The 21409-nt window shown below is 33.4% G+C and overlaps 2 protein-coding genes across 3 annotated transcripts; both read left to right on the top strand.

Annotated features, from left to right (window-relative positions):
* Positions 1–10147: 10147 nt before the first annotated feature.
* Positions 10148–15392, top strand: LOC111704386 (uncharacterized). Of its 2 annotated transcripts, XR_002765815.1 has the most exons (10): positions 10148–10435; positions 10682–10789; positions 11067–11659; positions 11922–12168; positions 12244–12483; positions 12593–12802; positions 12894–12986; positions 13076–14230; positions 14370–14710; positions 15242–15392. XR_002765815.1 is itself a non-coding variant. In XM_023476616.1 (9 exons), the coding sequence occupies exons 1-9, from the start codon at positions 10151–10153 to the stop codon at positions 14445–14447; spliced, it is 3009 nt and encodes a 1002-aa protein (XP_023332384.1). In that variant the 5' UTR covers positions 10148–10150; the 3' UTR covers positions 14448–14774. The 2 variants fall into 2 exon arrangements, 1 of the variants encoding a protein (XP_023332384.1); XM_023476616.1 differs by lacking the exon at positions 15242–15392 and having other exon boundaries at positions 14370–14774.
* A 3455-nt stretch (positions 15393–18847) lies between these two features.
* On the top strand, positions 18848–19702 carry LOC111704375 (heat shock protein 23; the record flags this gene model as incomplete). The annotated part of the gene is made up of 2 exons (XM_023476606.1): positions 18848–19047; positions 19491–19702. Coding segments are annotated over 2 exons (330 nt in total), but the record flags the coding sequence as incomplete, so codon positions are not given.
* Between the last annotated feature and the right edge of the window lie 1707 nt (positions 19703–21409).

The raw sequence follows: 21409 nt of genomic DNA, 5'->3' as shown, positions 1-21409 counted from the left end.
CTGAAAACTCACCTAAAACTCAAATTAGATGAATCTTTAGAAACAGTAAATATTTTGGAGAATTCCTCATTTTAAACAGCTAAGGTTTATTCCATCAGCTAGAAATGGAAAATAAATAAAATGAATATAATTCATAACGAATTGATATATGAAGTGTATTAGAAAAGGCAAGCATATGTGTATATATTTAGAATAGATACAAATACGCGCAAATGCACCTTGTTTCAGTGATACAAGGATTTAAAGAACTCAAAGCGTGACATGTAAGGTTTCGTGATTAAATGTAGACACGCGCAAGTTCGGGCCTTCAAACACGGTGTCCAGATTATTTTTCAAAGGTTGAAAACACTGCGCGTCTGCGCATGCCCAAATTCACACAGTTTTCAGTTATGAGAAGAAAATTTGAGTGTAGATTAAAAGTAGATGCAGTACGCGCAAGTTCGGCCGTTCAAACACCATGTCTGGATTATTTTTTGATTGTTGAAACCATTGCGCATTTGCGCATGCACAAATTCACACAGATTTCAGCTACGAGAAGAAAATTAGAGTCTAAGTTTTTATATTATAAACTCTATATTTCTCTCTCCTCGCAGATTCTTTGTTCAAAGAATGATGTCCTGATTTTTTTTTTAATGGTTGAAAACAGTGCGGGTTTGAGCATGCGCAAATTCACACCGTTTTCAGCTTCTAGAAGAAAATTAGAGTCTAAGTTTTATATTATAAACTCTATATTTCTCTCTATGCGCAGATTCTTTGTTCAAAGAATGATGTCCTGATTTTTTATTCTCAAAATATTTTACATCTACTTAGTAGCCAACTTTGTTATGTATGATACAATCTCAAAATATTTATATCTACTTAGTAGCAACGCACACACCTCAACTCGATGACCCCATTTTTTTATTTTGGGGCAAGAAACATCTATAGTATCTCCCCTGCCTGCTGCCTTCTCTGCCTTCAGAAAGGACACATAAAATTCTTCGGAATCTTCTACCTTAGGGCGTTCCAGTATTGCGATTACTCTTCCAATAGGATCCTGTGTCTCCGGTGTCGCTGCCTCTTGCCATGTCTGGGCGAATGATTTATCCTTATCTTTCTGCTTGATATCCGCCAGTTCCTTCTTAGTCTCCGACAGTTGGGCTTGGAGCAGCTGAAACTGCTGCCTTATTTCCGCCATGCTATCTATCTCTGGATGAGAGGGTCCCTCCATCTCTACTTCCGTTTCGGAATCGTCACTAGGTAAACTTGGATATCCTTGAAAGGTATCCACTGTATTTCCTGTAGCCACACTTGATTCTCTCACAGGCAAATTCTCTCCTGTTAAGACTTCTCTGGCTAATCCGTTAAACCAGGTTTTCACTTTACTCTTTTTCCGGAATACTTTCGGAGTCTCGAGCATCTAGATCTGGGTCCTAGATTATCCCACCGCTGCCACCACTTTTGTAAGAAATCTAGCCCCAAGATAACTCAATGATAACTTAACTCAAAGTCTAATTAGAATCTAACTGACTCTATCTCTAGCCAAAACTCAAGGCTCTGTACAGGTCTTTGTTAATCGACAATTCATATTCAACTACTTTATTTTATATACAGGTAAAATCAAAACTGACCTTTAATGGACAGTCAGGGTCAACATTGAAATAGATAAGATATATTACTAACATAGATAATGAGGATCATACGGGACATGACATTACAACAGAATATGCTTTATGATCACTTGATCATCTGATCACTTGATCATCTGATCACTTGATCATCTGATCACTTGATCTAGCTGATTACTTGATCTAGCTGATCACTTGATCACTAGCTGATCACTTGATTACCAGCTGAGCCTTATCACTAGCTGATCACTTTATCACTAGCTGATCACTTGATCTAGCTGATCATTTGATCACTAGCTGATCATTTGAGCACTAGCTAATCACTTGATCACTAGCTGATCACTTGATCATTCTCTGATCACTTGATCGCTAGGAAATCACTTGATCACTAGCTGATCACTTGATCACTAGCTGATCGCTTGATCACTAGCTGATCACTTGATCACTAGCTGATCACTTGATAACTAGCTGATCACTTGATAACTAGCTGATCACTTGATCACTATAAGCTGATTACTTGATCACTAACTGATCACTTCTTTTGATATAACGCCTAACACCGTATCTAAAATAATATTTTTTCTGTACAATGTGACCTAAAATAAAAGAGAAAGCATTTTAAAAAAATTGTCATAATGAATAATTACACCAGCTAATGGGGCTGACTATTTTTTAACTAGGGCAAGAGAAATTAAAACAATTTCTTTTAAAGTAAAGGAAACGCAGTTTTTGCAACTTTTTTCCGATTTCTTTTAAAACTTTTAAAAAATGCAGAAAAACTTTTCTCTTAAATTTTGATTTTATTGTAAAATGAGTTTTTGTTGTCTGCTACCGGAAGTATTTTTTGTTATTACGGAATCGATTTCATGAAAATTTCTCTTTATCTTCAGTTACAATTTAGAACTACGGAGCATGCGAGTTCAAAAGTAATTTGTATAATGTGTTGTATCTCCATATAAATTTGGCTTGTCTGTCCGTTTCTCTGTCTGTCTGTTTCTCTGTTTGTCTGAATCCAATAAACATCAAAACGGTTGAACCACGGAAGTTTTATGAGTCGAAGTTGAACTATTATGGCCAGAAAAAATACGCATGTTGCTATACGTAGCTGTTTCTATACGTTGGATTTCTATTTTGACGCCAAAACCGGCGTCAAAACTTATAGAAATCCAACGCATAGAAACCGCTACGTATAGCAACATGGCGTATTTTCCGGGAGACTATTTTTTTATATTTTTGAGAAATTAAATAATCAGTGTAAAGTAGATATAATTTTCATAAAATCCTTTTATTTAAATGGTAAAACGGAATTTTATGAAATCATATTTGCATTACTGGAGAACTTTTTTATACTTTCGACAAATTTTTTTTTCTCTAAAAATAGAACTGTAGATAGAATTTTTGTAAAATATTTTTTTAAATAGTAACATCCAAATTTATGTATAACCATATAATCATTCATTTATGTTGTCAGTACATAATAAAATCTGGGGAACCTTAAACACAATAGAGAGCAGTACAAATGTACATATGAAACTATTTTGCTCCTTTAATGTCTAGGGTATGTTAAAAAAAAAAATTATGATAATGATAATGATAAGCTACAATGTTTTACAAAAACGTTTAATTCTCAAAAATATAAAAAAAAAGATGTTCTCCCGGAAAATACGACATGTTGCTACACGTAGCTGTTTCTATACGTTGGATTTCTATAAGGTTTGACGCCACCATCTAAAAAAAAAGGAATTCAAGCTAAATTTTGTATAGAGAATGGGCATAAAAAGCCATGAAAGCCTGATAATATAAAAGTAATCTAGATTTCATCCAAATGTACATTGTACAACTAGCCTTTTTTTGCGCCCATATTCTATTTCTATTGTAAACATTTCTTCTTTGTTTACATTAAAAAACAAAAACAAAAAAGTTGCGAAATTCATTAAAAATTTCATGGATTTTCAAAATTTTATGAAAATCGATTTTTTTAATGCAAATTTTAAAAATTTGGATTATTCATAAACCTTCGCTGGGGCCACGAAAGGTCCCACAAAAAATTTGGGCCTGATCGGTTTAGCCGTTTTGACGTTTATTGGATCAACACCCTAAGAGACAAACAATTAGTAAAAGAAATAGTAATTTCTCTGTTTGTTTGTTTTATTTCTGAACATGACTCAGGAACCCAGGACGGATTTGCCTTAATATTTGACTGATGAACTTGGTAAGACCACGGGAATGTATTTAGCTTGGTTTGAAAGGTTTAAGTTGAGAAGGTCGACTCTTATAAAGAAAACTTATTTTCCAGGCAAATCTGGGTTCCCAAGCTAGTTTTTATATTTTTGTATCCAGATGGTTTAAATATTTGATAGATATCAGCAGATCTAAAATGTTAGGACAGGGTTGGTTTGTTCTTCTGGTCTTCTCTGTACCTAGAACAGGTGAAGATATATCCAAAGACCGTATTAATGAATTTCAACTGCACCTGCCACCGGTTCAAATTTGCATCACCGATTCAAATCCTTACTGAATCTTTTACTTTAAATCTGTGGTTTAAATTTTACTACAGTTGAACCCTAAATAAGCTATACATCGAAAGAATTTATTAAATGTCGTATTCTTGACTTTCTGATAATGAAATGTTGCAGATATTTAGTTTTTTAATCAAATGATTATATGGAACTCTTCAAAACTGTTCCGCATATTGATGGCTATTTTTTTCGAAATTACTGAGATTTACGTAAAAAAGTATAAAACCTATTGAAAAATTGTCAAGACGACATTTGATAACTTCTTTCGATGTTTGGCTCATTTATTATTATCATTATAGATTTATTTGGTACACAAAGGTAAAATGGGACAATACAAATGGTTTAACTACATGCAGCATACATATTATTATCTCTTAGCTCTGCTTAATAAAGACAGTTCGCGGTACTTCTTTTAGTGCTGAAAACATTATTATATAAAATGACCCGCTATTATCAGAGTGTCTAATTTACAATGGTGCTCTTAAACTTTTAACCATAATCAAGGTTGACGAAGTGTTCCTTATTTATCTTACTTAAGATAAAGTAGCTGCATAGCTCATTCACAATTCGACGGCCTAAAAAGATAAAAAGAAGATGGCGCTGTAATTTTGTCATCAATACTCAATAGCCCTTTATTAAAGTTGAAAGAAGAAAGTTTTGTGATTAGTAAACATTTTCGAAACTAATTTGAATGTCGTCTTTTAGGCTGTCATATATTTTTTTGGTTTTTCGAATTTTCCACTTTATGAGGACTGTCATCAGTTGATTCTTGAAGGAAGTAAATTTTAGTTTTTTATCTTAATTCTATCAATCTAGCATTTTATTCCTCGGTTCACTGAATTTTAATTATTATTATTCTGTCTTCAGTAAAAAAAAGCTTTAATTCAAGAAGCATTTAAAAATGTTATCAATTTTTCATTTTTAAATTATCTTTTTACTAAATTAATCAAATCTTTTCTTTCTCTTTTGTAGGGATGCAATATCCGTTTTTTACTTTATCATGTATTCACTCAGGGGCGTACGAGGGGGAGTACTGGGTGCACGTGCCCCCCCTACAAGTGCAACCCACCTGGGAGGTGCCTATAAGCGGACCTCATTTATGAAATGATTGTATATGATGTGATGGAAAAAATTTTAAATTTTGACATTAAAAGGCTTCATTGTCTTTAATATTTTTTACACAAAAATTCAGCAAGTAAAACCCCGTAAATTATTATGGTGCTCCGCGCAAACATACCTAACTTCAGTGAAAAAAAAATAGTTTTGGTGATCTGGAAAGAAAGAAAAATTGAACATCTTTTTAAATAGTTTTACCCAAGAATTAAGCAATTAAAAAGATTTGTAATTATTTATTTAACGCTTTTGATAAATGTGTAAAATAAGATGAATGGATAGATTAGTTCTCTTTAAAACTCTAGAATGTTTTCCCTCTGCTTTATTTCCAAAAATATGGAATTCGATTGGATTAGAGCTGAAAGAAACTAAATCTGCAAAATCGTTTAAAAGAAAAGTCGCCAAGATCTCTTTAGATAGTTATGCAAATTATATCTGTAAAAAAATGTGTATCATGTGGATAAACTTAGTCTTTACTATCTTCTTCACCCTGTAGTTCATAAACATGATTTTAATAACTTATGTTACCCTCTGTTCCAACCCTTACGCTGAGTATATTCTCTTTTCCTTATACTCCCTCACCTCCTCCTTACCTTTTTCCTGATTTATCATCATTCTTATGTTTAAAATGTACAATGTACATTGTTTTTATCTGAAATTCTCATTCGTTTATAGTGGGCCAACCAATTAAAACAACCTACTCTGGTTAGGCGGGTCCAAACTACATAGTAAATTGTGATTTTTTTTTGTATTATCTCGTGCTTTGTATTTGATTAAAAAACTATGAAATATGAATGAAATAAAATAATTGAATAAATAAATAAATCAAAAATAGTATAAATCAATAGATAAAAAGATAAATGTTACTATTAAAATGTGTGAGTGTTTCAAGATTCACCAGAGGATGAATGAAAAGATTAATATTCGAATAAAAGTGCAGAAGATATAAACTCGTCCTTCCTATAGTTTAAATGAATAAATAAATATATATATTCGTATTTCATCATGTTTATAGTTTCAGGCATTTTTTTATACAGGCATATACTACTTATATAGATATAGAAGTATTTATAGATTTAGATTAAAATGTGGATATAGATATGTAGTAAATACCCTACTCCAGAATGGTTTCTCAAACATGTGTCTATCCAAGAACAGTTCAGTTTCACTTAGCTAACAATGTTTACGTATTCAATTGAAAAGCAGTTTCAATACGTATAAGTTTGCAAACATAATTGTTAATAATATACAACGTACTGCAGGTTTACAGAATATCATGTTTACTACAGACATATACTCGATATACATAATCCATATACAATAAATAGTTCAAAACATTTAAATGATTACACTTCTCAAGAGTTAGAAAGTTGAATTGCTGAATTAGTGAATTTTTGTGGATGATTGAATAGTTAGATGGTTGGATGGTTGGATGGTTGGATGGTTGAATGTTTGGATGGTTGGATGGTTGGATGGTTGGATGGTTGGATGGTTGGATGGTTGGATGGTTGTGTTGGATGGTTGGATGGTGGGATGGTTGGATGGTTAGATGGTTGGATAGTTGGATGGATGGATGGTTGGATGGTTGGATGGTTGGATTGTTGGATGGTTGGATGATAGGATGGTTGGATGGTTGGATGGTTGGATTGTTGGATGGTTGGATGATAGGATAGTTGGATGGTTGGATGGTAGGATGGTTATATTCTTAGCTGGTTGGATGGAAAGATTATTTGAGGTGTGGGTTGTTTGGTTGGTTGAAAAAAGATGGTTGAAAGAATAAGAAATGGTGAAAAAGTGTAATAAGAGGATGGATATAAACATGGTTAATAATACAGATGTCTGTAACGAGTTTAGTGGTCTTGTAAGATATGTAGAATGCATAGAATAGGATTGTAGGATTGTTGGACATTAGTAAGCTCTGTTTGAACATTCCTGAAATTCCATTTAACAAGATTGATAGATATAGTGCAGATAGATAGATAGTTGATGCAACTTGACTCTGAAGTTGGGCAACACCAGGGAATTCAGAGAGCTTCATTCATGCGTCATTCACATATGGTGGTAGATAGAAAGATAGATAAATAGATAGATAGATAGAAAGATATTTATATAGATAGATAGATAGATAGATATATAGATATATAGATAGATAGATAGATAGATAGATAGATAGATAGATAGATAGATAGACAGATAGATAGATAGATAGATAGATAGATAGATAGATAGATAGATAGATAGATAGATAGATAGATAGACAGATAGATAGATAGATAGATAGAAAGACTGACAGACAGACAGACAGATATACAGATTGACAATGTAGACAGACTGATATGCATTTGGTTTTCATATTTGAATTTTACAGTTTTAATCAGTATTATTAAACAAACAGTTACTTATTTATGTTTAAGTAAAAACTTGAATTTATAATGATTAATAGTTTGTCGGATGGATAGATCATAGGAATTATATTATCCGCAATAAACTGGAATTTCCTTTTTACGCCAAGATGCGTATATACTAAAAAATATTCCCTAAGAGGTTGTTAAATAACATTATTATTTATTATATATTTAGTTTGTACGTTAAATTCTACAAAAGATTTAAAGTAGGAAGAATAAAATTTGTGACTATAAAAACAGATATACCGATATAAAAACAGATATACCGATATAAAAACAGATATACCGATATAAAAACAGATATACCGATATAAAAACAAGTAAAGATAATTTTTTGGGGACAACTTTTCGCAACCGAGAATTTCAATTTCATTTGATCTAACTGATCAAAATGCCTTTAAAAGGGAGTTTGTCAATTATTTTAATCAGAAATTTCAGCAAAAGTTAGAATATCTTTTACATAATGTTTTGTTAACTTACTCGGATTAAAATTAGAATGTTGTACATTATATATACATCATGTACAAACATGTTGTTGCGGTTTTATGTGAGATTTAATAGAAAGGTACATTTATTATGGGTTTTTTAGTTTTCAGAGANGAGGAGGGAGATTTAGTTTGTTCCCCCCCTTTCCTACTCCCCATACAGACTTAAAATTGTGACATTTAGAAGAAATCAATGTCTTGCAGAAATTTTCTTCGTATTTTTAAGCATTATTTTGTTTGGGAGTTGCATGGAGTAAAAAGATATTGGAATAAAAGTTGATATTTACTTGAGTAAAACTATTTTTATTTAATATCACTTTTGCACAGCATTATTTCATCATTCCTGAATCTTTTCAACCTTCTTTCTGTATCTTTACAGCCTTCATTATGTATCTTATCAAACTTCTGTCTGTATCTTTGCATCCTTCTTTCGTTATCTCTTCAACCTTCTCCTTGTATCTTTTCAACCTTCTTCCTGTATCTTTTCAACCTTCTTTCTGTGTCTTTTTAAACTTCTTTCTGCATCTTTTCATCCTTCTTTAATTATCTCTTCAACCTTGTATATTTTCAATCTTTTTCCTGTATCTTTTCAACCTTTTTCCTGTGTCTTTTCAATCTTCTTCCTATATCTCTCCAACCTTCTTTCTGTGTCTTTTCAATCTTCTTCATCAGTTGATTCTTGAAGGAAGTAAATTTTAGTTTTTTATCTTAATTCTATCAATCTAGCATTTTATTCCTCGGTTCACTGAATTTTAATTATTATTATTCTGTCTTCAGTAAAAAAAAGCTTTAATTCAAGAAGCATTTAAAAATGTTATCAATTTTTCATTTTTAAATTATCTTTTTACTAAATTAATCAAATCTTTTCTTTCTCTTTTGTAGGGATGCAATATCCGTTTTTTACTTTATCATGTATTCACTCAGGGGCGTACGAGGGGGAGTACTGGGTGCACGTGCCCCCCCTACAAGTGCAACCCACCTGGGAGGTGCCTATAAGCGGACCTCATTTATGAAATGATTGTATATGATGTGATGGAAAAAATTTTAAATTTTGACATTAAAAGGCTTCATTGTCTTTAATATTTTTTACACAAAAATTCAGCAAGTAAAACCCCGTAAATTATTATGGTGCTCCGCGCAAACATACCTAACTTCAGTGAAAAAAAAATAGTTTTGGTGATCTGGAAAGAAAGAAAAATTGAACATCTTTTTAAATAGTTTTACCCAAGAATTAAGCAATTAAAAAGATTTGTAATTATTTATTTAACGCTTTTGATAAATGTGTAAAATAAGATGAATGGATAGATTAGTTCTCTTTAAAACTCTAGAATGTTTTCCCTCTGCTTTATTTCCAAAAATATGGAATTCGATTGGATTAGAGCTGAAAGAAACTAAATCTGCAAAATCGTTTAAAAGAAAAGTCGCCAAGATCTCTTTAGATAGTTATGCAAATTATATCTGTAAAAAAAAAACTGTGTATCATGTGGATAAACTTAGTCCTTACTNGGGGGGGGGGTGGTAGTATTTTACTTTAGTTCCTATTCTGAATAGAATATGGAATTAAAGCGGATGAAAAGAATAACCCTGAATCTTGACATTTGTTGTTTATTCACTGTTGACAGTCAGGGTTCAGGGAGCTTTAAAGGGACTGTTCTTGAAATAACCCTTCATTTAAAAGCGGCATGTCTGATTCACAAGGTATTGTTAAAACTGTTATCTGATGAGGTATATGAAGAATATTGTCGTTTTCCTTGCTTAAAGTGTTTAATTCTGACAATTTTCACAATTGTTTCTGCTTGAAAAAAATCTGCGTGTCACTTCTTGGAAGATTTTATCATTTAAAGGTTTTAAGAGAACTGTTGTGAACTTGAGACTCGGACCCCACTCTACAAATGGAGGGCCAGTTGGCCTAAGCTACAGTTTCCTTTTATAATTCTTTAAAGATTATTAAAAGGATTTGTTAATTAATATTATTTGAAATTCTAAATCAAAGCATCTGTTTTGTGCATATAAATAATAACATGTTGGACATCTGTTTATATTTTAGGATGCATGGAATAAGATCAGTTGGCCTTGTTCTCCTGGTTCTAGGTTTAGTACAGACCAGGGACCTGGAGCAGGTTGAAGGTCTGGACGCAATCTCAGGGTTTGGAGCTAGAATTATCCACGGATTGTTTAATAAACCCCGGAGTTTGAGAAGGATAGATGCTGATCCAGATCTACCTGGAGCAGGGCAGGACGACGGAGACAGCGTAGAAGCTAGATTCTTCCTCCAGGAGAAACTTTGCTCACTAGGGCTCTCCGATGTAAGTTTACATAAATTGTAAAGATTAAAAAAGAAATTCCCAATGTTAGTAAAGCAGGATAACAACAAAGGATGAGCCTTTAATGACGACCTAAAATTCTTTAAATATAGCATTTTCAAGTTGAACTTGGGGTCAATCAATTCCAAAGATTTTAGGGACTTTTTCTTTGACATTATTTTATCATGTTCAATTAGTTATATCTGCTGTGTCAAATCTGAAGAAAAGTTCTAAAAGATTATATTTCAGTGTGGAAAAAGTGATTCCTTGAAGTACGTTCAACCTGTTCAAGTTCGGCCTGTGGGTCAACCCCTTCCTGCTCAGCTGGCAGGCAACCTGCCTCATATACCCACCCAGGTACAGTGCAACCCATTAAACTGTGGAATAGGAAGACGACCATTCAATTATTTAAACTGTGCAGTGCATACAAACTATACATTTCACTTGTATGATTATTTCAAGCAAAGAGTTGAACATTTGCTCTGTATAAACATTAATACGATTGCCTTAATGTCGTCTTCCTATTGTCACTGTAAAGTTTCATTGAAAATTGTTTAATCATTGCTTCTTTTTTCAATTTTTTAAAGTTATAAATATTTTGCATTTTTATTTGATTAAAGTTTTTGATTGTTAGATCGTTGGAGCAGACTATCATCCACATGCGTCCTATGGTCCTCAGCCTTCATACAATACCCCGTCCTACAACCCACCGTCCTATCCCAAACCCTTGGACGAATATAGCGCTCCGTCCCCATACCAGCATTCGTCCCATCAGGAGGAAGGTTCATTTTACTCCGCTCAAACTTCAACCTATGAAGCTCCTAAACCTAGCTACAATGTTCCAAGTCCCTCCTATGATGCTCCAACCGTAGTTATTGCTAAAACCAGTCCTCGTCCTGTTTACACGAGTCCTAAACCTGTTTATAAACCCAGCTCCGAGCATCAACATCAACACTTCGCCACAAAGGTCGACAATCGTGATTTTGAGAAAAACTCCGAAACGGATAAAACCTACTACCCAGTCCCCGCTACTACACCTAGGACTAGGATATCTCAGTCTGGATCCTCCTCTCCTCCCCCCTGCTCCTGTGTTCCTGTATCCCAGTGTAAAACCGGAAATATATTCCTACCCACTAAACAAGATTACTCCTCACTAGTGGATCCTAGGCAGAAAGCAGTCAGGAACCAGATACTGGCAAACCGTTCAAACCAGTTTAAACGATCAAGGTACAACATTTGTTTAATAACATTCAAAAGGACTGTGAGCGTAATTTTAATGGACCCTTAATTCAAAGCGGGGCATGGAAGATTCATAATCCTTTAAACATTTATCTGTGCAAAAATCATTAAGATTTAATCTATCGGAAAATTGATATCTCTCCATTGTGAATCAGGCATTTATGCAACTCTTTTAATGTGATGTCACTTAAACATTTCTAAAACAAGATCAGGATCTGTAACTATTTTAATTTATTTTTATTACTTTCAGATCTCTGAAGTTTGGAGAAAAGAAAGACGGAGAGGAGTCAACAACAGAATCCGGAGTTACTGAAACTACTCTTGTTCCTGATTCTTCTGATACAACCACTGTCCAGACTGAGTCGGAGACAGAGGCTTTGGTTGAGTCTGTCACAGAGTTGTCTGTTGAACCTGTAACAGAGAAGAAAGAGATTTTAGCAGTTAATTTCCCTTCCCGCAAAAGAAGAGACTCTGAAAGCGAACCTTCAAAAAAGAGTGTAAGTTTATTTCGCGAAGTTATCATTTTTATTCAAGGAAACAATTTTTGTTAAAAACTCATTTATTCTTTTCAGGCTCGTCTTGAAAACACCTTTGTACCGGAAGCAACAGAAGCTGTCACTGATGTTACCAAAGCTGTTACTGAAGGAAGTGGACCTGAAACTGTGAATGGTGAATCTACTACAGAGGTTGGAGCTACAGGACAACCTGGTGTTGATACAACTGTTCAACCTGAAGCAACTGGACGTGATGAACCATTTAATATTGAATCTAGAGATACAGATATTGATATTGTTTCAGATCTCAAGCTGAAGGTAAATTTTTCAAAAGTGATTTTGATCATTGAATTTATGTCAGATTAAAAAACTTGATTGCCTCGGTAATCCCCCACCCTTAACAATTTTTAAATTCCTTGTTTTCCAGCTGAAAGAGGAACGGAGGAAGGAGAGGATAAAGAATAGGAAAGAGGTCGCTAAAAAGGGAAACAAGAAGAACACTGATGATATTCCAAATGAATCTGAGTTTGAGGAAGAAGATTTTGACAACAAATCCTTTGATAGTTTGAGTTCATTTACATCCGATGTGACTAACCAAGTGGGATCTGTTGGCAACTCTGTTACATCCGGAGTATCGGTAAGTTCATTTTCAACATTATCAATTCAGGATCTTTATAGGTTTAATCAAGCATTGAATTGTGATAAAATATTGATTTTTTTTATTCTAGAAAATATTCGGAGATTTGACTAACTTAATCGGACAGTCGACATCTACCGGTCAACTTCAACCCACTGTAGGATTTTCTTTTGGACTTCCCCAGGTAAACTTTAGTTAAAACTTTAAATGTCGTCTTTAAAACGATTTATTTTAAATCTAGAATTTGTTTTCTAACTTTTATGATTTTTTTAGTATGGGCCCGGGTATACAGGACAAACTATTAACCCTCTAGGGACTGGAGGCGCTGTAAACCCCTACTTTACCTCCCCGGATGGTCTTCCCCTTGGCCCTGTTAACCTAAACCCCTTGTTCTCCTTCCAGACCGGAACCAACGACAAGGGTGACCTCGCTATCAAGCCCCTGGTCAACCTCCACCTAACTCCCAACGGCTGTGGAATCCTCGGCTGCGACACCGCGGAGTACAACGAGTTCGGAGAGCCAACCCTAAGGAAGACTATCAAGGATGTATTGAAGAATCCGTTTGGATTTCTCAACGATAAAACTACCTCCGAGTATTCTGCACCAAGTACTAATTATCAAGGATCTAACTCTGGTTATCAAAGCTCAGGTTATCAGACTGGATTAAACTCAAACTATCAAACCGGGTTCAATTCTCAGCTTACCAAGGATATATATGGAGCTCCATCATATAACACTGGTAACAATTATGGAGCTCCTTCTTACAACCTAGGAAATAGCTACGGAACTCCTTCTTATAACACTGGAGACAGTTATGGAGCTCCCTCTTATAACACTGGAGATAGTTATGGAGCCCCGTCTTATACAGGGCCTAGCTCCGGTTATGAAGCTCCCAAACCTTCCTATACTGCTCCCAAACCCTCTTACACAGCTCCCAGCAGCGGATACGGGGCTCCTAAAGATGAATATATGGTTCCAAGTGCCTATGTTCCTCCTAAAGACACTGCACATCATGATGATCATCAACACCATGATGATCATGAGTCCAAGGGCCAGATAAATGTCCACCACCACTACTACCATACCGAGAACCTACTGAAGGACTCCTATGACAGTTCCGATGAGATCTTTAAACGTGAAACGGTTCCTAATTCCTCCGGGACCCTGCCAGCTAATATGCCTGCTGGAGCTGTCAAGGTTCAATCCAACTCCGGGGTTGTATCTGTACAGGGAGCAGGTTTAAGGTTTCCTACAAGTAGAAAGGTAGACATGGAGAACCAGGATAGCCAAGCAACCAGGGATAAAAGGCAACCTGAAGGCGCACACAGTGGTCACAGCTCTAATCGGGTTCATCATGGTGAAAGAATGCCTCACAAGATAGATGTTCAAGAGAGCACACAGAAGTTGGCTGCACAATTAACTTCACAGGTATGTTTTCTTTTTTAAAGTTTTCTACTTTTAACAACTTCTCATACTTTAAAGTTAAAGATTTAATTAACATTTTCCTTTCTTTTTATTTCTTAAATTTTTCTGTTTTCCATTTGTTAAAATTTTTTCATTGGTCCAGGAGTTTGGTTCCAGTGATTCTATTGCTCCAACCTGCGGAGGACCTGGGTCAGGATATGTTTGCTGTAGGAACTACTAGTTAATCTACTACCTAGAGTAGACTCTACTAGTTAATCTACTACCTAGAGTAGATTCTACTAGTTAATCTACTACCTAAAGGAGATTCTACTAATTAATCTACTACCTAGAGTAGACTCTACTAGTTGATCTACTACCTAGAGTAGACTCTACTAGTTAATCTACTACCTAGAGTAGATTATACTAGTTAATCTACTACCTAAAGTAGACCCTACTAAGTACTTGTCTACCTAGAGTAAAGAACCTGCTAAATCTGAACTATTGGTAATTATAGAAAGATTTTTTAACTCTAAACGTAATTTCAATTGACCCATCATTTTTAAATTGGCATTTCCGATTCACAACAGTGCCATGAAAATATTTTTCTGACTTAATTTTATTTCCATATTTATAGTTTTAAAAATTTATTATTTTTAATGGTGGTTTCTCTACATTGTTGCTGCAGGAGAACAATGTAGGAATTATCATAATGAATCACTTCTAAAGCTAGAAAAACGACGGTATAATCCACATTATTGATCGATCAGATAAAGGATGGGGGAGTACCGTTGTGAATCGTGTATGCCACTCTTTTTAATTGAAGGTCACATGACATTAAAATTACTGAATTTTAATTTAATTTCAAATTCGTTTATTCGATGCACACAACAGTACACACTCAATATTTTTGCAGTTTTTAAATATATTTTTCTATTTTTTGTTCAAAATTTGACAAATTTTGGTTTAGAAGTTGTTTTTTTAGAAACACACACAAAAAACACATCAAATTAAACTTATTTATTCTTTTTATTTCAGGATTAATTGAAAATTATACAGTGTATCTCTTGTGGAGAAATATTCCTTTGTTTTGGTGATTTGTGTTTTTTGACTTCTAGTCATGTTAATTTCGTTATTTATTTATTTATTTATTCATTAGTTTTAAATATAATTTTATTGTTTCCTTTAATTTATATTTTAAATCTACTTTTCCTTAACATAATTACAAATTTAAAATTCAGTGATGGTGATGGACCGAACCTCTGTAGAGTAAAAAAGTAGATGTTAGTTCCACATTATTAAAAACATATTTCGGTCTGGGTTGACCCTCGTCAGTTCTAACGATATAATAACCATCAAAATCGATTTAAAAAAAATGTAAAAATCACAATTGAAGATAAACAAACAAAAAAGATTATTCAAAATAAAAATTTGGATTGTCAAATGGACATAAGGGAAATGAACTCAGATTATTACAAATGTCATACAATGTATACAGAATTGAAAAACATTTTTTCGAGGTTCCATTTCCAAGATATTTAAAAAGATGAAAATAATTGATGGACTGCAGTATGGTTTTGGTGAACAATATAGCCGTAGGGGTGTCAGAAATTAGTTTTAAACACATTTTTGAAACGTCAAAAAAACGTTTTGATTGATAAAACTTTTTGTTCTGAATAATTGCAAGTATATTCTTAAAACTTTCCTAAAATTGATATATTTTTTCCAAATTCATTTAGTTAAGAGTTTAAGTCAAAATAAGTATTAATAAATATTGCTTTATATCGATTAGATATCCTTAAACATGCTGACGTGAAACCTTTTAGAAAGTAGGAAAGATTCTGCAAACAAAATTTGCCAAACCAAATCAAATTTTTATTTTGACTAAAAATATTTAGTATTTTTATAAAAAAATTCAAGATCTTCTGTATTCCTAATTTGAAGGTTAAACAAAAGCTGCTTTCATTTCTTCTCATTTGTCCTTACAAATAGAAATTTTTGATCAAAGACGACCTTCACGTGGTCTTAAATATTATGTTTTAGTGGGCACCCATAGTTAATACAATAATTAGTTAATTATTAATAAATTTATGCAGGGACTAATCTGATTATTTTTGGAGAAAAACTTGCTGTTTATTAATAAATATATTTATATTTGTATATCATCAGTTTTCAGTATTCACTTAGAAGCTTCTAAAGGTCGGCTTTGATAAGATTTTATAAAACTACTAACAGTGAACACTAGAAAACTGGTGAATAGTACGACGACATTTATGCAATAATTACTTCAATTGATTTTGTTACAAAGCAAATTTAGCTTTTTCTAGTAACTTATTAAATGACTTATAAAGTGAATTGCGCCCTATACACCGCACAATTATTTTTTTTTGTTCTTTGCACTATTTTAATTCATAGATTTAGTCTTAAAGTCGTCTTCTTATTTCAGAGTTTTCTGGTAATCACTGTTGATTAATTGATGTTGATTAAAAACTGTATGTACAGGGTTACCCACCAAGGATGAGACCGTAAAGACGACCTGAAACTCTTTAAATATGACGATCTCAAAGTTGACTTAAGTATTCTACTTTGAATATAGTCAAGGCTTATTCAATGGTTTGAAAAGAACGATTAAAGTTGCAGGGAACCATGAATGGTAACCGCCAAAAAATTTCCTCCAAAAAAATTTCCGGAAATAAAGTTCTAAATTTTGGCACTAAAAGGTCCTCTGGAATTAAAGTCCACGAATTAAAAATACTCTGGAATTAAAGTTCTAACATTTTGAGACTTTATTTTCTAGGAAAAAAATACAGCTGTATTCTTACGTCACAATTGTCTACTTAGTTTTTGTGTCAGACAAAATTATTAATAATAGTGATAATTTTGGAATAAAGTGCTTATCTTACAGTGAAATAAGTGCAAAGAGGTGACTTTTAAATGCCCAAAGTGGCTCTACTTTTATAGGATATAGCTGAAATTGTAATTTACGACCAAACGCCGGTAAACGGCGGGAGTAACTATGAGTACTCTGGTTAAAGCTGGGTTCCCAAGCTAGTATTTATAGAGAATAGAAATCTCTGTCTGTCTGTCTGACTGTCTCTTTGTATAGATGTTTGATCATAACTCTGGAACCCCTGGATTGATTTGTCTCAACTTTTGATCGGTGAACTCTTACCGGAATGTTCTTGGTTGAAGTTAAGTTGGTTGACTTATACAGGGTAAACTCCAATGCTGGGTTTCCAAGACAGTTTATAATAAAGGAATCTCTGTAAGATAGTCCCGGGAAAAAAAGTTTCTGGAAAAAACCCTGGAAATAAAAACTTAAGAAAAAAGTCCGAATTTTCTCAAGTCCTTGGAAAAAATGTCACTGGAAATAAAGTCCTGTGTTTTGGATTCCTGGGACTTTTTTTTCCTAAAATAGCCAATAAAGTCTCAGGAAATAAGTCCAGAAGAAAATAAATCCGAGGAAAAGAAAAAGCTAGAAAAAAAATCCTAAGTCTCGGAAAATTTGAACTCAGTAATATAAGTCTGTTGAAAAAAAGTCCCAAGAAAAGTTGTGTATAAAATCCCCCGTACAAGTGTACTATATACATCATTTACATGTGCAATTTGGATCATTTTTAGTGTGAAATTTTAGGACTTTTTTCTGGAAACTTTTTTCCAAGGACTTTTTTGGCGGTTACCTAGTAGAAGCTATCCTCTATTTAATCAGTAATATGTCCGATTCACAACTGAACCTTAACCCTAAACAGGCTGGGAAGGGGGGAGTTTGGCGTCCCCCCCCTTTATTTTTTTGGCCTAGCATTCTCATTTTTGACACAATCACCGTGAAATTTTTTGACTTTTAATAAATAGAAATTTAAAGGAGTTTTTAATAAAAATTTGTTTCATGCAAATGGTAGGGTACAGGGCGGTAAAAAGTTTGGTATGTGTAAAAAAAATTCTAACCATTGCATTTATAGGTTCGTCATTTTGTTAATCTTATTTTAGTTTCAGTGAGTAGAGAGTGAGACTCAATGAAAGATATATCAAGAGCTTTCTTTCATCAATAAAAAGAAAATAATATTGAAAACACAGTTCGCGAAAACATTGTTTAAATAAATTCTTAAAATCAAAAAATTTAGTTTGATAATTTCTGACAGGTTCCCTACATTGAGGAAAATGTTTGTAAACAACAGAAATGTAAACAAACAAGTCAACAACTTATATTAATTGTAAATTTTATTATACTTCAACAGTACGATACTAATCAAATAGGTATGATTTGTGTTTAATTTTTACCTTTATTTCTAGTTACATAATTTAATCTTGAAATCCTTCATCTTATTATTATTAAAGATATTTGGGCTTTCTAGGTTGAATTTCGACTGTCATTAGATTTCCTGTTTTATTATGTTATCATATTGTGTTAGAAACCCTGATCTACAACTATCAGTTTATAATTTCACTGTCTGTTCAACATTACCAACACATGATTCACCCAACAGAGGGAGGTTAACCCTCCTTAGAGCAATTGTGTATAAAATTCTTGATTTTCATCTCGCAAACGATATTGCGTAAACTAATTTTTCGAGAAATTAATATGTTACAATCCACGGGTTTCTTCGATGTATTTTGTCTACAAAACCTGGGGGGGGGTTAGGATAAAATAATGTTTACGTTCCTAAGATTTCATGTTTCAGAATCAAGGATAATGAGAAGGAGTTTGAGGTTAGCTTGGATACATCTCACTACAGGCCTGATGAGATCCATGTACACGTGGAGAGGGACGGTATCAGTGTAGAGGGTAGACATGAGGAGAGAAGCGAGGATGGTAAGAGACTTCTCACCAGACAGTTCAAGAGAAGGTATTTCAGCTATTACGGGAGTATTTGTTAATCATATGTGATCCTAACTACAAAGATGACAATGCCCGTTTCACAATTGTACCCTTAGTATAAAATAGTTAATTGGTATGTACTGTTAATTGGTTAATTGGTATGTACTATTAATGCTAATGATGTCCTAAATCTTGCGCATTTTTGTTGCAGAAATACCTGAAGAAACCTTAATTAAACTTAATTCCTTTGAAGAGATTTTCATAGCAGGGAATGTTTAAGCTCTTCCATCATGGATATATTTTTTATGGGCAAATAATATTTAATGTTTAGGTATACTATCCCGGCAAATAATATTTAATGTTTAGGTATACTATCCCGGCAAATAATATTTAATGTTTAGGTATACTATCCCGGCAAATAATATTTAATGTTTAGGTATACTATCCCGGCAAATAATATTTAATGTTTAGGTATACTATCCCTGAAGGAACATGTCCTGAACACGTGACCTCCAATCTGGCAGCTGATGGAGTACTGGTGGTGAAGGCTGTCAAGGGGAATCCAGTTCATGAGATTCCAATCAAGCAGTGCTGCAAGTAATCCATGGATACAATGGATATATTTTATAGATTTTAATATTTTAATAAATATTTAGACTGAAATTATTTTCAGTAAAATAATAGTCAGATTCTCGGCAATTCCACTTTCTTGACTTTATGGGAACTGATTTCTGACCTGAAGTTTAAAAAGCTTCTTCTGATCATTCTCTGTATTAAACTTAAATGCTGCAAATTTTCATGTGCTACACTTATCTTGTGTCTTTTGTAAATCTACATAAACATGTGGTAAGAAGCAGATTATGATATTCGAAACCATTTCTCAGATTAATGACCTTTACATGGTCTAAAGGTCAAAAGGTTATGTAAGGAATCTACAAATGTCTCGTTTGAATTTACACCAACCGGGCAACTTATTTGGCATTTTGAATCTGAGCATGGTTTTGAAGTTCTACAACATACTCATGTGTGCAAACATAACCTTAGTACGGTCATTTTGTGTTTGTCCGTATGAATTTTCGGTTTCTAAATTGTGAAGAAATAGAAATACTCCTTCCACTGACTCAGAGTTCCAGTATTCCTACACTACTTTTTATAAAAATCATGGGTCCATTTTTAATTTCTCATGGTGCACTCCTTACTCAGGAAAAGGATGACTACTACTGTTGAGTTTAATTAGTCCAAGGAACATGTTATTTAGGAATTGTGCAGAATAAAGTTTTATAAAATAAATCTCTATACCAGTTTTTATTTTAACGAATTTTACAATTGGAGTTGGATTATTCTCTAACCCTTTTTCAACAGAGAAATTCAACCCTATTCCTGCTTGGGGGGGGGGGGTCAATTTGACCCCCCCCCCCTGACTCAAAAAGTATTGGTCTGAGGCTGTTGAAATTTTCTGACTTTTCCTACATGCCCAAAGCCCTCGGGCACACTGCCTGAATGACAACTTTTTCCTGATATGTGCAATTTCTCCAGAGTTAACCCTAGTTCCTGTTTCTTAAACCTTCAATACCCTGGTAACGATCGACTCTAAGAGTAAAATTACCTAGGGTAGACCCCGAGTTTTGCCCAGGGTTATTAGACTTATCCAGGGTTGAATGCGCTAATAGAGACCCGAAAATAAATAAAAGATTGTTGCATAGTTTAGAAAAGCGAAACAATATATTAACGATAAAATAAAACAAAATTAGCTCACTTTGAAAAAAATGAGTTTTGAAGCAGGGAATTTTTTATGTTTTCATTATTTCTTTAACAAAATTGATGCCTGAAAAAAACTTTATATATTTTTTGTTGTGATAAAAACGAGAAATTCATGATTTAAAAAGAATAGATTTTTTCTTATTTTAGTTTTTATCAAAATTCAAAAAATTTAATTTTTATTTTTTTGTAAGTCCAATAAGCAATGACTACTTTAAAACCCAGCACATATTTGTTGACGTAATTTTATACACATGCGCAATAAGCAAGTTTTATGTATTTACCCTGGGTAAATACGTAGTGTTCAAGAAAAGCGTGCATTTTTCTACTCTAGAATAATTTTGGACTACCTAGGGTAGGTACTTGTTTAAGAAATCGGAGAAAATTTCTACCTAGAGTAAATCTACTCTAGAGTTTACTCTAGTGTTTTAGAAATCTTTAAGAAATTGGACTTAACAAACTAAATCTTTGTTTTGACCCACTTCCACTCGTCAGATTTTGATAAAATTTTGCTTTTTGGAAAGCCTTTGACATAAGGAAACGAATTGCACAAGTTTTGCGAAAAAAATGCAAATTTTTTGCAAGCAAACTTTCAAAGGAAATTTGCACATTTTTAGTTTTTCTTGATTAAA

This window comes from Eurytemora carolleeae, unplaced genomic scaffold (genome assembly GCF_000591075.1).
Source record: "Eurytemora carolleeae unplaced genomic scaffold, Eaff_2.0 scaffold127, whole genome shotgun sequence".
Taxonomy (NCBI): domain Eukaryota; kingdom Metazoa; phylum Arthropoda; class Copepoda; order Calanoida; family Temoridae; genus Eurytemora; species Eurytemora carolleeae.
This window is presented reverse-complemented; position numbering and strand designations above follow the sequence as displayed.

Coding starts and splice junctions, on each gene's coding strand:
- LOC111704386 (XM_023476616.1), top strand. CDS start 10,151: ATGTTGGACATCTGTTTATATTTTAGGATGCATGGAATAAGATCAGTT. Junction 12,803..12,893: donor CTGTTACATCCGGAGTATCG/GTAAGTTCATTT, acceptor TTTTTATTCTAG/AAAATATTCGGAGATTTGAC. Junction 14,231..14,369: donor CTGCACAATTAACTTCACAG/GTATGTTTTCTT, acceptor TCATTGGTCCAG/GAGTTTGGTTCCAGTGATTC.